General features: G+C 36.6%; 1 protein-coding gene across 37 annotated transcripts in view; it reads right to left on the bottom strand.

Moving 5' to 3' along the window:
* Window positions 1-16,482, bottom strand: part of Rims1 (regulating synaptic membrane exocytosis 1) — a 468,064-nt gene that overhangs the window by 292,255 nt on the left and 159,327 nt on the right. For 28 of the 37 annotated variants that reach the window (XM_076915149.1, XM_076915147.1, XM_076915179.1 and 25 more), the window contains one exon: window positions 2,194-2,262. The exons of the other annotated variants lie outside the window; for them this stretch is intronic. In XM_076915149.1, the coding sequence (XP_076771264.1) occupies window positions 2,194-2,262 (69 nt within the window). The remainder of the gene's footprint in view (window positions 1-2,193; window positions 2,263-16,482) is intronic. 37 annotated transcript variants of the gene reach the window in all.

Genomic DNA, 16,482 nt, shown 5'->3' with positions numbered 1-16,482 from the left:
CAGATACAAAAAGATTGAAATAATCCCTTGTACCCTATAAGACCACCATGGATTAAGACTCATCTTTGACATGGACAAAAACAACGGAAAGCCCACATACACGTGGAAACTGAACAATGCTCTACTCAATGATAACTTGGTCAAGGAAGAAATAAAGAAAGAAATTAAAGATTCTTGTAGTATTCTTAAAGGCTCCTGCACACCACAATTTCCAGTTAAGCCTCATATTTAACCCTTTTAGTACTTCATTATGATTTGGAAGCAACAATTGTTGTTTACACTTGCACATGATACTGTTAAAATGTTGATAAAAAGAAACCACATGTATCCCAGAGTTCATTGTGAGTTGTTTTTCACTTTGTTTTTGCTTTTCTTTTTATTTATTTTTAAGCAGTGAGAATTCTTAAGAACCCAAGATAAAACTACACAATGTTATTGTGAAGGGGAAAAAAGATTAAATTGGAGTCAAATATTAGATTATACAAAATATTATATGGTTCTGAATATAGCCTCCCAAGATCTAGATTTTTAAATACACCCATTATGTGCTTAACTAAAACAAAAAAATTATAAACACCAACATCTATATACCCCAAGAGATGTTAATTATATCATGCACTATGGAACAAGGAGGAAAAATTTATCATTCACTGAACAATAATTACTTACTGAATACTAGGTTTAAGGAATTATGCTAAGAATACTTGGGGTTCAAAGTAAACCAGACTCAGATATCCTGTAGGCAGTATAATCTTTGCTCACATGCCATTTCAATATAACATAATACATATTTGGAGGTTTAAAAATTGAAGTTATAATTTCTAAAGAGGGAAGAATCATTACAGACTTCGCTGTTCAGAGAAGACATAATTGACAAACACATCAAAGTAAAAAGGGGGGACAGTATTCACAGATGAACATAGCAGGGATTCAGAGGAGGGAAAAGCTTCCTAAAAATAAAGACCTGTAAAAGCACACACAGTATCTACTAACAAGCAGGCCCATTTGCCATAAATAGTAGTCCCCAGTGGGGTGGAACAAAAAGCAAAGTGAAAAACAGGTAGCAACCAGAACAAGCAGGTCTTGAAGGCCAGGTCAGAGCCACTGAGGCACTACGGGAGGCTTAGGGGTAGTAGATAAGACATCCATCCTCACTTGCAGCCACAGGTTTAATCAAAGCATAGACTGGAAGCTCTACTGAATAGCATCTGGACCACAGACTGCAAATGCAAGGCCAGGAAACTGTGTAAGAAGGAGCCTTGCTGGAGGCCAAAAGAACAAGCAACCACACGCTAGTAGGTCAAGGAAAGCTAAGACCTTGAATTATAAGCATGAGTTTATCCAAAAGAATCATCTTATTGACCGCCTCAGTGAGCAGGCTGCCTATTTTCAACAGGACCACCATACTGGATGAATCTGGGGATTTATTAATAAAGCTTTGAACTGTGCAGTGGCATTACTATGTGTTTATCATATTTTCCCCCTGCTAAATCAATGTTAGCTTTTTAATACATTTTGTTTAACATTTCTGAATCAATACAATTCAGAAATGTTTTAAATACACAGTAGAAACATGTCACACTTGGTTAAAATTATGAAATACAATATATTCTGTATAAGATAAACTAATGAAACCATATCACTTCATGTGATATATATATATATATATATATATATATATATATATATATATCACACACCTGTCCCCAACAGTATCCATGCATTTAGAATTAGAACTAGTAAGTTAAGAATACAGTGTGGGTAGGAAGCCTGTTGGAAATGAGACTTCCTTTAACCAACACCGTTACCAAATTCAAATAGGCAATAAAATTAATAGCTCAAGTGTATTCCTTTAGATACTCAGGAGGCTGTTTTCCTCCTCTAGGCAGTTTTAATAATCTAAATATCTCAGTTCATATGACAGAGATAGTGGGCAAGCAGTGATGCTTTAATTTGCTGGCCAAAGTGTGATGTTTCAATGTATTCTATGAAGCAAAACAACATGCTGATAGCTCTGTGTTTGTCATAACTGTATGTTTGCAAGACTGGGGTAGCTTTGGGAAGACACAAGACACATGGGACTCCTCTGAATGGGCACTGTTCCGTGGACAATCATCCAAGAGGTTTTTTGGAAACAAACAGAACTTTTAAAAAAAAAAAAAAGCAGACCAAAGCAGGAAGGAGAGGAAATACCAGTTTCTTTCTGGGCCTCCCTCTTCGCTGCTTGGCTTTCTGGGAACACAGACACATCTGAAAATGTTCCTGCAAGGCAAGGGAAAAGAAGACAGACTCAGTCAGCTGGAGGTAAGCAGTTGTCAGGTTTATCCAAGCAGGGCTTTAAGATGGCTCAGCTCTGTACAGCAAAGTAGGTAAGCAAGACACTTGTCAGATCCGAGTTTCCCATCTGTAATCTCTGAGTCCCTATTTTATTTTAATGATTAAGAAGACAATGGTCTAATCTGAAAAGACTGTTGTAACAGCCTGGTTTTGCTGAGTCTTTCTTAGGCCAGTCTGGGAGTTCCAAAAGTGAGGAGCGAGAGAAAGTTTCAAAGAGAAAGGAATGGAGAGAAAAACCAGGAGCCATGCTGTGAAGTTTGCCTGTGTAAAATCTGTAAGATCACAGCTTAATTGTCATTGAATTTTTTTTTTTTAATTGAGACAGGTACTCACTCTGAAGCCCACGGTGGGCTGGAACTCACTATGCTTCCCAAACTGGCCTCAAACTTATAAGGATTATCCTGCCTCAGCCTCTTGAATACTAGAATTATAGACGTAAGTTACTATGAGCAGCCTAGCATTTAACGAAAAGAAAGAAAGAAAGAAAGAAAGAAAGAAAGAAAGAAAGAAAGAGAGAAAGAAAGAAAGAAAGAAAGAAAGAAAAAGAAAAAAGAAATAAAGAAAGAAAGAAAGAAAGAGAGAGAGAGAGAGAGAGAGAGGAAGAGAGGGAGAGAGAGAAAGAGGGGAGAGGGAGAAAAGAAGAAAGAGAGAAAGAGAATGAATATATCGGGGTGTTTTCCTATGAACTTAATATTCAGTATCATAGGAACACAGTAAGTCTCTTATTAGTCTATAAGGGCATGAGAAATGTGTTTGGAAGAAATGCTACATTGTTTTCTACAGTATAGTGCAAATAGAGATGATTCTGCACAGGCAAAGATACAAGTGTTACCTTCTACAGTGGGAACAGCCACTACTGTGTTTTTGGCCAGCAAAGAAAAGCTACATCTACCTAGGATAATCTTGTTCCTAATTTGCAAGAAACAATCTCTGTTGGTTTTTGGTGTTTGCTGTTGCTGGCTTTCTTTTTTGTCCAAAATATAAAAAAATAAAAAAAAAATATACCAAATTGCCTAATAAACTATGTAATCTTGGAACCTTTAACTTTTACTAGATAAGTTTATCTCTGAAGCAGTTACATACCAAAGAATCTGAGTTTACTGCACCTAAACACTCTTAACAATTTCCTGGCTGTAAGATACTGAGTGTAAATTTCTCCTTTGCATGGGCAGCCTCTTCTATTTGGCTCATTTATGGCATTTTTGGAGATTCAGCAATAAGTGAATTCACACTAAATGAAATCTGCTAGTTTTGATGACCACACTCAATATGTGTCTGAAAATGTCTTCTTAAATGGAACGTTAGGAAAATGCTCAGTTTACTTTGTAAGATTTTGTTTGAAATTTTTATAATGCAGATTTAAAAAATATATTTCTTTGTTTTTCTATCATAAACCTGAGAGCAATGTTACATATTATGTATATTATGTATATGTAATATTATACATATTATGTATAGCTCAACCCAAGATAATTTGAGAATGTATCTATAAAAATTAAAGTATCTACTAAACTTAGGATACTTTGACTTCTCTGTGCTCTTAACATATTTATTTACTTTCCTTTTGTCCACTTTAGACAACAACTCTATGTAGCTCTGGATGTCCTGGAACTTGCTATGGAGAACAGACTGGCCTCAGACTCACAGATCCTCTTGTCTCTGTATCCTGTGTGTTGGGATTAAAGGCAACTGTCACCATGCCTGGGCTGTCTCTGAACTTCTTAATTTTCTTGCTTTTTGCTATGAATCACTTATAAGCCAATCCATATAATTTTGCAAGTGTAATTATACTAAGTAGATATTAAAATTCAGAATCTAAATAAGCATTCTTTCCTTGACATGATTACCGCATTTGCGATCAGAGCACAAATGTGAGACTTCATAATGCCAACAGTGGAATAGAGTCTATAGATGAAACAGTTATTAATTTCTCAAAATCATAATTGCAAAGTGGAATGGAGAAAGACCACATAGCATCAATCCTACCAAAGAATTGCAGGTAACAAAGAAATGCTAAGAGTGGAGAAAGGTGGTCTAACTCAGAGGAGGGGCTACCAACTTGTTATCTAATACCAAATGGTCAGCCCTGAAACAGTATATACAAGTAACACTGTAGAGACTGAGCAGGTTATATATGATAATACATGTGTGTGTGTGTGTGTGTGTGTATGTGTGTGCATGTGTGTGTATGTATGTATTTATTTATGTACACATATATTATAAATATATATACACATACAAATATGTATTATATATTAAATGTACATATGTATGTATTGCATATATGTGTTACAGTGTTACATATATATATGTATATATATATATATATATATATATATATCACATTAATGTGTAAACACACACACAGAGTTAATTTAGAAAGTTCATGAATTTGAAAAAAAACCAAGAATGGGTATATAAAAAGGTTGAAGGCAGAAAAGAAAAAAGGGATTGATATAAATATAATCTAAACAACAACAACAAAATTAATAAATTGAAAGGAAAAAGTCATTTTACTTTCAGTTTGAAAGAGAAAAGCCAAAGAAGCTCAACTATACATAGTAATGGATATGGTGGACTTTTTTTTTTTTTTTTTTACTTTCAAAAATCTCTCCTGACAATTTGTGAAAAGCACAAACTGTAACTTTGGACAAGATAAGTTCAATCCCTGAGCTATTTTGACTAAATCACTGAAAAAGATACTTCCTTGTGAGAAACTTGTGGTGAGAATTTAATATATAAGTAATACCCAGGCATGTGCCTTTCACGTAACCAATTCTTATTAAAACAAGCCAGTATATTTACTCGGGGGGCGGGGAGGAAGAAGTTCCTTAACAGTGACGTGAATTTCAGTCCCAAGATTTCTTCTCACACCCTGCCGTCTAAGGTGAAAGGTCTGGATTTTGTACTCATTGAAACAATTCATTATATATTATTTCTTGACTATATTTACAGAATGTGATAAATGTATTATTCATCACTTACACACAAACACACTGACACACACTCACACACTCTGACACACACACAACACTATTCAATTTGACATCTGACAACAACGTTTCATAGGTCTTATCTCCTGATTCGAAAGAGGAAGGGGAAGGAGAGAAGGGAAATGGAAGATGAAAACTACCAAAATTCTCCTATGTGTTTGAAATCAAAGAACTATAATGAAAAAAAAATACCAAACGAAACTATATTGCTTTTAAAATCTGATACATTTTGATTCAAAAATAATTTATGTTGATGGATTACAATTTATTATAAAATAAATACTAAGTAAATAACAAACTGAACAAAGCACTTAGTAAAGAGCTGGGGCGAGACCTCAGCAGATAAAGCACCTGCCGCATAAACACGACCAATGTGGATCCCTGGATCTGATACAGAGAGATAGGTGACGTGGTTCTCCCTGCAGTCCTTACACTCCTGTGGTGAAGTAGGCTGTGCAGTGAGAAGCAGCTCCAGGAGGAAGCTCATGGTTAAACTGGCTGAACTACCATACCATATGGCAACAAAACAGTAAGCTAGAGAACAAGAACTAGTTACTGAATCCACAACGCACCTACACATCTTTACTTACACATATACACACACACACACATGCATACACACACAGACACATACACACACAAAGACACACACACAGACACATACGCACACAGACACATACATACACACAGACACATACATACACACACAGATACATTCATACACACACACAGACAGACACATACACACATACACATGCATATACACACATACACATGCACTACACACACACAGACACATACACACAGAGAGACAGACACACACATACATACACACATAGACATACACACATGCACATGCATACACACACAGATACATACACACATACACATGCGTACACACACATACACATACAGACACATACACATGTATACACACATACAGACACATACACACACAGAGACATACACATGCATACACACACAGACACATATACACACACAGACACATACACGCAGAGAGACACATACACACACATACACACACACCCAAAAATAAATAAATAAATGAAAACATAAACTCAAAAAGGCAATGCTTTCTCATATCTCCATGTGTCCCTTTCTCATACGATATTAGACATTAAAGTAAAAACAAAAATTTCTAAAACTCATTTATTCTTCACAATGAGTGAAATGTGGTCAACATAAAGTCATTGACTGCATATGTCCTGCAATGCTTAATTTTAATTGTCACTAGGGCACAATTGCCTGGGAAGAGTCTCAGTGACGGGTTGTCTAGATCAGATCTGTCTGCAGGTGTTCATCTGGACTACAGTGATTAATGTAGGAAGTCTCAGCCTAGCATGAGTGACACCATTTCATGGGAAGGATGGGCTCTGAACCTAACGGAAACGGAAGAGCTAGCTAAGTATTGCCAAGCATGGGCCTCTTGCTCTCCTCTGACTGAAGATGTAATATAACCAGTTCCCTTAGCCTCCTCCTGCTGTTTCTTCCCGGAAGGGATGGACAGTCACTTGGAATTGTGACCTAAAATAAACCCTTTGTCCCCTAAGATATTTTCAGGGGCAGTTTTGTCACAGCAACTGGAAGGAAATGACTACCTGTCCTTATGAGTGAAGCCAAGCCATCTTGAGGGACTCCAAGAGCAGTGTGAATCAATGGCAAACGCTTGATAGCCCACTGTAATCCTCATTCCTGTCTTGCTTATCTTGTTACAAAAGAATTCAAATTTATGCCTATGAAATTCTACAAAACTGGGTTTGGGGGTCATTCATAAAAAGTAATAGTCCTTCACTAAAATCAAGGGCCCATTGATCCTGTTTTCTTTTCTCCATTATAGTCTCCACTATTTATGTACTTCTTCCCCCTTCCTTATGTCCTCCCTCCCTCCCTCCCTCCCTCCCTCCCTTTACAGGAGTGAAGCCTGAAGATAAAGGCTGCTGGGAGGAGCTCATGGGTCAAACCCTTCCTGGAAGAGGCTGTGGGTGAATGAATGTCCTTTCAGTGGTGTAGCTGCCTGTAAGTAATCCTTCACACAAACTTTATACTTACTGTTTCACAAAACCAGACATGATTGGGATTGTTTCTTCTGTCACTGGTGCTTATCTGATGTAATCATCACAAAACACTCTGCAATATACTTTTTTCAGTGGGGAGGGGTTTTGTTTTGGTTTGTGTTTTTGAGACAGGGTCTCTTAATTTAGCCTTGGTCTTCCCTGAATTTCACTATGTAGACCAATGTGGCCTTTATCTTGGGACAATTCTATTGTCTCTGTCTGCCTGAGTGCCAAGGTTACAGATGTTTTCAACCATGTACACACACACACACACACTCACACTATCTCTTTCCTACCCTTTAGAAAGCAGTAAAAGAATGCTTGATTGATTTGAGAACCTAATTGGTTATACTTTAGATAATTTCAAGGATAAAATTTCAGAAAACTTTCAGCACATAGGTGGCCGTTCTAAGGGTTTATTAATGATGTGAGTACACACGGCAATGTGTAACTACAAGGCAACTAAGCACTAATTCTAAGTTCTTTAGAGAGGTGCTTGTACTTTGGAAATTACAGGTAACAAGTTGGCCTTTGGCCTTTGGGGAGATGCTGTGGCCTATGGTTCTTCTATGACCACTATTATTATATCTCTTAATGGCCCTCTACAAATTAGAACAACTTTCACTTGCTTTTTCTATTGCCAACGTTAGTATCTCAAGTAGGTCCGTCTTCATTTTTGTTGTATAATTAAGAGAATTCAATGTAATTTGAGCAATGTGAAGGTCAACTAGTATACATCCATCTCGCCGACAAATAGCTTTGCATTCTGGGAGATTTACCGTGGCTCGTAAAAGAACACGAATTGATTAATTTGTTTATACCTTTCTTATATGTACTTTAATATGTCTTCATCATTTTTTTTCAAAAAAACCTGATAACCATGTAATATACTACATTGAATAAGCAGCCAAGTGGGCTCTAACTTATGAAATGCTTTACAAACTTAACCAATCTTTGGTTAATTAGTTCTCAAGAGCAAGGTTGATGAAAATGATTATATGTTTCAATAAACTTTTTATTTAGATAAATTATAAACCTGGACTCTTGCCATCTCAGGGGTAAGTGCCTGTTTCTATTTTATAGAAGATATCAAGCTAAATTTAATGAGATGCACAATACTATAAGCTTCGGTTCCACTCTGTAAAAGCATTTTTCTCAGGCTTATTTTCAAAAATCCACAATCTTAATGTCTTCAGATCCTGCTTCCACCAACAATAGCTAGGCATCTCACTTTACTCTCCTTAAGAACCACAAATCACTATAAGGCATCTTATAGTGCATAAGAGACACAGGGCTGACTGACCCCAAGTTACTGCTGGTTGGTGAATAAAGATACCAACAGCCAATAGCTGGGCAGAAGAGACAGCTGGGGCTGAGGTTTTCCCGGATTAGGGTCAAGGAAGGAAAAAGAAGAAGTTGCAGGAAGAGGAAGGAGCAGTGGCCATGATTTAAGAACCAAGACAAGAATATGTGGCCCCAAGGGCAGGCCAATTGGATCTAAGAGCAGCCCGGATGAAACATAGTAAGTAGTAAGAAATAACTTGGGGTTATTGATAGAAAAGTAGATTCTAACAGCATGGGAGGTAGGCAGTTGCCCAGCTCTTGTGTTGTTTAAGGTTTATTGTAATATACAATATATATTACAATATAAATTATATATGTGTATATATATGTATATATGCATATATATGCATATATACATATAATATGTATATTATATAATATATTATATATAATATATTATATATATTATATATTATATATAATATATTATATATAATATATTATATATATTATATATTATATATATTAATGTTATATATTATATATATAATTATATATATTATATTATATATAATATATATTATATTATATATATTAATATTATATATATTATATATATAATTATATATATATATAATATATATTATATATATAATATATATTATATATAATTATATCATATATATAATAATATATTATAATATATTATATATATAATATATAATATATATAATGTATTATATATATGTATATATGCATATACATATATATACATATATATAATTATATATATGCAGGGCTGAGAGGATAGCCTTTTTCTCTAGCCTGCCTAGATTTAAATTTAGGCTCTGCCACTTACTACTGAGTGACCTTGGACAAGTGTCTTAACTTTTCTGGGCCTCTGTTTCAAAGGAGTTATACCAGGATCTCCAAACCCACAATAAATTTCAACATTGCTGGAAAAGTGAGGTGCTATTCTTCATTCTTTTCTCAGGGTTGAACACATCACAAGGATACTGCTTTAAAAAAAAAACTAAAATATCCAAGGCCAAAGCAGGCACTGTTCCCCTATCACTAAAAACAAAACTCATGCTCTGGCCTTTGCCAGATGAGGTAATGGAGAAGGAGGAAGGTCCCAGGAGGAAGAGACTTCCAGAGGAAGTAGGGATGTCCAGGAGCTGTTTCTCACATTCACTTTCCATAAGATGAGTGGGCCTGATAACTCTATCCACCTAGGGACAGACGATTTTCTCAGTAGACTGAATATTAGTAGATGGCTATACTCCTAGTATTAGGAAGATAAGGACAAGAAAATTCAAGACTAGCCTGCACTACATAGGTAAACCGCAGACCAAAAGGATGTCCTAATTCTATTGTCACTGGAGAAATGGGAAGTTGAAAAGAGTGCTGGTGACTTATTCCAGTGTTTGAGAAGAAGACAGATGTTTCATAGCAGAGCTCATTGAAGATGTCATGTTCCTGAGAGCTAGAACCTTCTAAACAGTTGCTATCAACGTCCCAGGAGGAGACACTGGCTTTACCCCAGAGCGAGCAGAAGGTTGCTCAGTATGGGTAAGAGAACCAAAGGAAACTCCCCAACACAGTCAAGACATACCCTGGATACCACAGAAGACTCTTCTTTCTCTCTGATACCTTAGGGCCTAGCACCAGAGTGACAAAGTAATATGGAAGGAGCCAAGAGTGTGCAAGTTGACAGTCCACTGCTCATAGGCCCATACACTAGATAGTCGGTCTGGAGCACAGGTGCCCTACACTAGGGAAGCATAGCAGTATCAAAGAGGTAAGGAAAACAGCTGTGGCCAAATTTTATTCAAGTATTGGAGGGTAGAATATACAGGCCTAACATTAGTGTCCTATCTATCTATCTATCTATCTATCTATCTATGTATCTATCTGTCTTTCTATCTATCTATCCATCCATCTATCATCTACCTACCTACATATGTATCTATGTATGTATGTATGTATGTATGTATCTATCTATCTATCTATCTATCTATCTATCATATATATATGTATAAAATTAGATTTCTCCCTTCCCTTTCTTCTTACAAACTCTCCCTTATTCCTCTCCCTGCTCTCTTTCAAATTTATGGCTTCTTCTTGCATTGTTATTGCCACACATATGTATATTTATATGCACATATATTCCTAAATATAACTTTCTCAGTCCATATAATATTATTTGCATCTATATTTTCAAGGATGGCCATTGGGCACTGGACAACCTATTTTCTTGCTCTTCTCTGGAGAAGACCAAAGTTTCCAGTCCCAGTTTTTCTCAGTTGCCTTTAGTTTGTTGTCTAAGGTCCAGACCTCCTACCCATTTTGGAAGGCCTGTTGACGTTATCCTTGTCCAGCTTGCATTTGGGCCGTCTTTCAAATGAGAGATGAACTCAGAACAGCAGAGTTCATCAGTTTCAGGAAGGCAGTTTTGACATGAAACAAGAATAATTAGAGGTCTTATTCTTCTGACTTGAAACTTCTCAACCAAAGCAGATGCTTTATGAATGAAAGAAGGAAGGAAGAAAACCCAGAGACCAGAGGTCTAGAAGAGCCATTACACAAATCTGTATTCTAGACCATCTTTGGGTAAAACAATAAGAATGTTGCAAAGTCTTTATCATTACTTAATCCTTAAGTACATTCAAGTGCCCCTTCCCCCAAATGATCCTCTAAGTTTGGGAAGAAAAGCAGCTGTATTCTTCTTTGCTTTTGTGAGCATGCCTTTGGCCTGGACTCTTCACTTAGGTAGAACTGTTAAACCAGCAGGGAGATTGACACAAGAGCATCGTATGCTCAGTCAGCATTTGTGGAACCCAATGTAATATCCCCAACCAGAAGGAAGCATTTCTCCATATGTGAAACTAGAGGAGTAGAAGAAATGGCTAAAATTAGCAAAGATCCATCATGGCGGTCCTGAGAAATTATGACTTCACGTATTTCATGTCCTTAATTATCCTTTAATATTTTTTTAACTTTTGTTACCTCTCAAAAACAAAAAAACAAAAACAAAAAAAAAAACAAAAAAAAAAAACCAAAACCCCAAGGGCCACATATCTTCAGCAAACATTATACCAAAGAGTGTTTGGGCCTTGGGAGTGAGGTGCAAACATATTTTCATTAGTCGTGTTAGTCGACTCTATCCAATACCCCAGTGTTACATAAACAGAAGCAACTCAGGGGACCACTCTTCAATGCTTAACTTGCCGCAGCTATTCTTGTATCCATAAAGACACCCGCTTCCTGACTTCCTAATGCTACTACAGTGCCCACTGGCTTGCTGCTGTCTAACTGCACTGTATTCAAGTAAATTATAATTAGATGCTGCAGCTGTGTCTCCCCTGTAATAATGTCCTGTCTACCTTACATCAAACTGTCAGAATGGGTATCTTCCCTGACACGGGCACTGGGCTTGTGGGGCTGATTCCTATCTGGCTAATAAAAATCAATCATTCTCTCTCTCATTCTCTCTCTCCTTTCCCTACTTCCTTTCATCCCCTATGTCTCTCCTCTTACAAGCAGATTTCGTGTGTGTGTGTGTGTGTGTGTGTGTGTGTGTGTGTGTGTGTGTCCCTTATTCAATTTAATTTGCTGGTACTTACATGCTCTTGTTTCCTAAATCCTTTAGCTTGATTTGGGGTCCCCTGTCTCCAAGGCTTGTTCTCCGCACCACATCCTCCCAATGTGTAGGCCTGATGTAGGTATTTAGGCTCAGCATTTGCTTCTACGGCATCCTGAGTCTTCTGCAGCGTCTGCAGCCCACCTTGTTCTCTGTTTCCCAGATTTTATTTTTAATCTTTTTTTATGGTGTCCAGAGGGACACATGATGCATGTGTGGAACATAAGCCACAGCAAACATGTGGAGGTCAGAAGGCAAATATGTGGAATATTTTTCCCCTCTCCTTCCACCTTTAAGTGGATCCCAGGTATTGAAGTTAGGTCACCAAGCTGATGTTACAAAAGGTTCTTCTACTCATTGAGCCGATAGGCCCTTTCCTAACTTTTCACTATAACTACAGGTTTTCTTTTCTATCTCACTTTCCAGTCCCTTTGATAACAGCTACGGTGAGCATGGAATGAGGCTAGCATGTCAAAGTGTTTATAGTATTTCAGTGACTGCTACTTAAATAACGTCATTCCCATAAAAAAGTTCAACCTGCATAATCTTCACCAAAGATAATAAACTTTCTGTTCTTAAACTATTTCTCATGAATAATATTTAGAAGGCATTTAAAATAACTTTGCTATGCAAATAACATTATCATTAACAACTTTTCACATTTAGACCTATTTCCCAGCAGACTACTAAAACCTCTCCTCTCCTCAGAAGAGTTCCTTTCATATGACACTCTGTCTACTCTGGAAAAGATGGCTGTTTTTTTTTTTCTTAGATATACATTATTTTCTATTTTTTTTCCACATTGTATGGATATGGCCAAATAAAATATACCATCTAACTCTTGAGAGAGTAACATTTAGGCTGCATCTTGCTGAAAATCTCTGATGAATAGAACAAGCATTACTGTCAACTTTAAAGGGGCAATATGCTACAGGCTTGGGGCTCTGGAGAATGTTACAGCATTGAGGCAAACAAGTACAGAGTCTGGTTTGGCTCAGCACAGCACAGGCAAAACCCTAGGAGGAGAAATGCTATCCCGCCACTAATGCAGGTGCTCACTGGGAAATCTTTTCCCTTTAGATGTGAGCACTGGCCCAGGACTAAATACTTACAGAGTCAAATAAGGATTCTTTTAGTTTTCAGATTTTTTAAAGTGTGTGTGTGTGTGTGTGTGTGTGTGTGTGTGTGTGTGTGTGTGTGCGCACACACACATGTTTGGGTGTATATGCATGTGTGTATAATACTCTTAAGATTATACAGAGAATAATCTTAAGTAGATGTGGTTCAACACTCACCATCCACCCTGGATTTTTTTTAAATAAATATTTAAAATTTAAAATAAATAAAATATATTAAATATTTTATTTATGTGTGTATGTGTGAGTGCATGAGGACATATGAACAGTGCTTCAAAGGCCAGAAGTTAAAGATGATTCAGGTGCTGGAATCCAAATTCCTCCTGTCAACAAAAGCTTTCTTGACTACTGAGCCATTTCTCAGTCACCCAGCTTGCTTTTTGATACAAGCACTCTCACTGGTCTGGAGTTTAATGAACAGGGTAGAGGAGCCAGCAAGTAAGCCTTGCATACCTCACTGTCATCTCCTCCCCAGTGCTTGGGTTGTTATATAGGTATGCCCCATGCCAGGCCTTTTAACTTGGATTCTGTGGTTCAAACCCAGGTCCTCATGCATTTAACCATCTGAGAGCTACCTCCCCAGCCCCAAGATACTTTCAGTACTAGTATGGTGCCCACTGTCAATCATAACTAGGACATGGCCATACCTAAGACTGGATACCCATTCTTACTATGAAGGACAGATTGTCATAGAATTTGGGTGCCTGTTTACCAAGTTTTAAGCAAACTGTAAAACTGAAACTTCCAAGATTTGCTACAGATTCAATTGGAAACTGTTGAGTCTCACAACATTCCTTCTCAGAAATAACATTCTAGTCAGTGCTTGCATCTGATGACCTGACTCAAAGACTCTTGGAGCTACAATGGGAAGTATCAGTTTTGGATATTGGAGGATCAAGTGGTGAGAGGAAGCAAGAACGGCTAAAATTGGAAACCAGAAGTTTCTTTATGAAGAAAATGAGTTATTGTTTCTTTATGTGGGCCAGTATAAATTATAAAACATTACCTTTGGGGGATGTATATATATATTTGGGGAAATGTTTATCATAGTCTTCCTGTAGTTATTGGACCATTTGAGTGAATTGTTTGATAACTCTATTCTATCTTGAGTTTTATGACTTCAAAGTTGATATCCTAAAACAAAGCTGAAGGCTTTTTTGAGTCATTTATTTGTATCATTCTAATTTTTTTTTTAAATCTGAGAACTCAAGTCATCAGTCACAGCAGAGTACAAAAACAGAAATTACAAACATATAAGAGAAATTTTTAGAATTGTTTGGAATATATGCTACATGATTCATTTGCTTGAAACAAAAATTAAGGCATATTTTAGGTATATTAATGGCTCGCCTACATGGATCTCAACACACTGCTTGCATGGCTGTTACCAACAGTGGCTAACAGAGGGCATCAGATTCTCCCGGAACTGGAGTTACAGGTAGATGTGATCCACCATAGGGAATTAAACCTATCCTCTGGAAGAGTAATCAGTGCTCTTAACCACCAAACCACCTCTCCAGGCTCTAGCGCATATGTTTTTTAAATACAGTATGTTCTCACCCCAAATCTCATGTTGTGAAAGCACAATTTAAAAGTTTGGGGTTCAGTCTAAGTTTTCAAACAAATCCTTTTTTATCTGCCCCGAAGCCCAATTTATAGCTAACATCCTTGCCCTGCTTCTTAAAAATAGCAGGAGCTAGTGGGTAGGATTCCCCCCTTGCCATTTAAAATTAGCATGTTCCATCCGGCACGGTACGTTCAATAGGTTCAAATTTTCTTTCAATCAAAGCTAATGCCTTCAAATATAGGAACTAGGAGGAACAGGACGACTATAAGCCATAATCAGAATATATTCTATGAAAACATCCATTCTCAATAAATTAAAAAAATGAGATTGAAATAAAACAATAAATAAATGTTTTTTTCATTAATCAAGTTTTCTTTGACAATTTCAAGAGTATATGAAGTATGTGTATTATATATGGCATATTATATATTTTCTCATTTTGATTATTCCTGCAACACTAAAACTCTCTCCTAAAACTTTTCTCCAGAAAAAAAATATTATAGACCTTATATAAATGTAACAAAACATTATATAACTAATAGAAAATCAGTTTGCAGGGGGCACAGGAGTAATAATAACCAAATATTCAAACACAATAACTGCAAACTCATCAACCAATATTTAGAAAATGATTATATTAGTAGCAGTAAAAGAAGTAATATATACCATTTAAACAACATACATCATTGAAGCCATGCAAACTGTCATTATTTTATATATCTCAAAAATGCAGTTAAAGCCTTTCTGAGGGACATTTGTCAATATAGCAAGAGCTTCAAACTCTTAAGATTGTATTTTAATAAAACAACACTATGGCATATTTTATAAACACAGAACACTGGATGCATTTTAGATAACATATCTATCTGCGAGACAAAATATGATGCATTCATCAGGCTATTAAAGTAAAATAAAAAGTTATTTTCCTTACAATGTAGCTTTTAAGATAATGAATACACTCTGTGGTAACTCTAAGGAGGGTTATCTTTGTTTTCTTTCCCGGGCTTTGGGTAAGTCAAGTTGAGAAAGTGAACTGCAGTGGTATGATAAAGTCCATCTAGCTTCAGGATGGTATGACAGTGATCTCGAGAAGTTTTACTAGTTCCCTCCACCCTCAGATGTCTGTCTGTGCTTTCTGTCCCATTACAATGTGGCACCTCATCTCACCTGCTCTAGGTAACTATAAACCTAGAGAATGCAGCCTTTCGCTTAGCTCTCTTACTTGGTATAATGGTATTGTGGGCAGAACTCACCACTGCCAAGGCTATAGATCAATATCCTGCTCCTTCTCATTGCTAATCAGAAGTCTACTACGTGTGCTAAAGTTTCTTTAATCATTCACCAGAAGGTAGATAGCTCAGCTGTCTCGGGATTTTGCTTATCATGAATAAAATCATTATGGATATTTATCTCATTAAAAGTATTGCTGCAATCACAAAGTTTTCTC

The sequence above is a fragment of the Arvicanthis niloticus genome, chromosome 17, assembly GCF_011762505.2.
Source record: "Arvicanthis niloticus isolate mArvNil1 chromosome 17, mArvNil1.pat.X, whole genome shotgun sequence".
Lineage (NCBI taxonomy): Eukaryota > Metazoa > Chordata > Mammalia > Rodentia > Muridae > Arvicanthis > Arvicanthis niloticus.
Note: the sequence above shows the minus strand (reverse complement) of the source record. Positions and strands in the feature narration are given on the sequence as shown.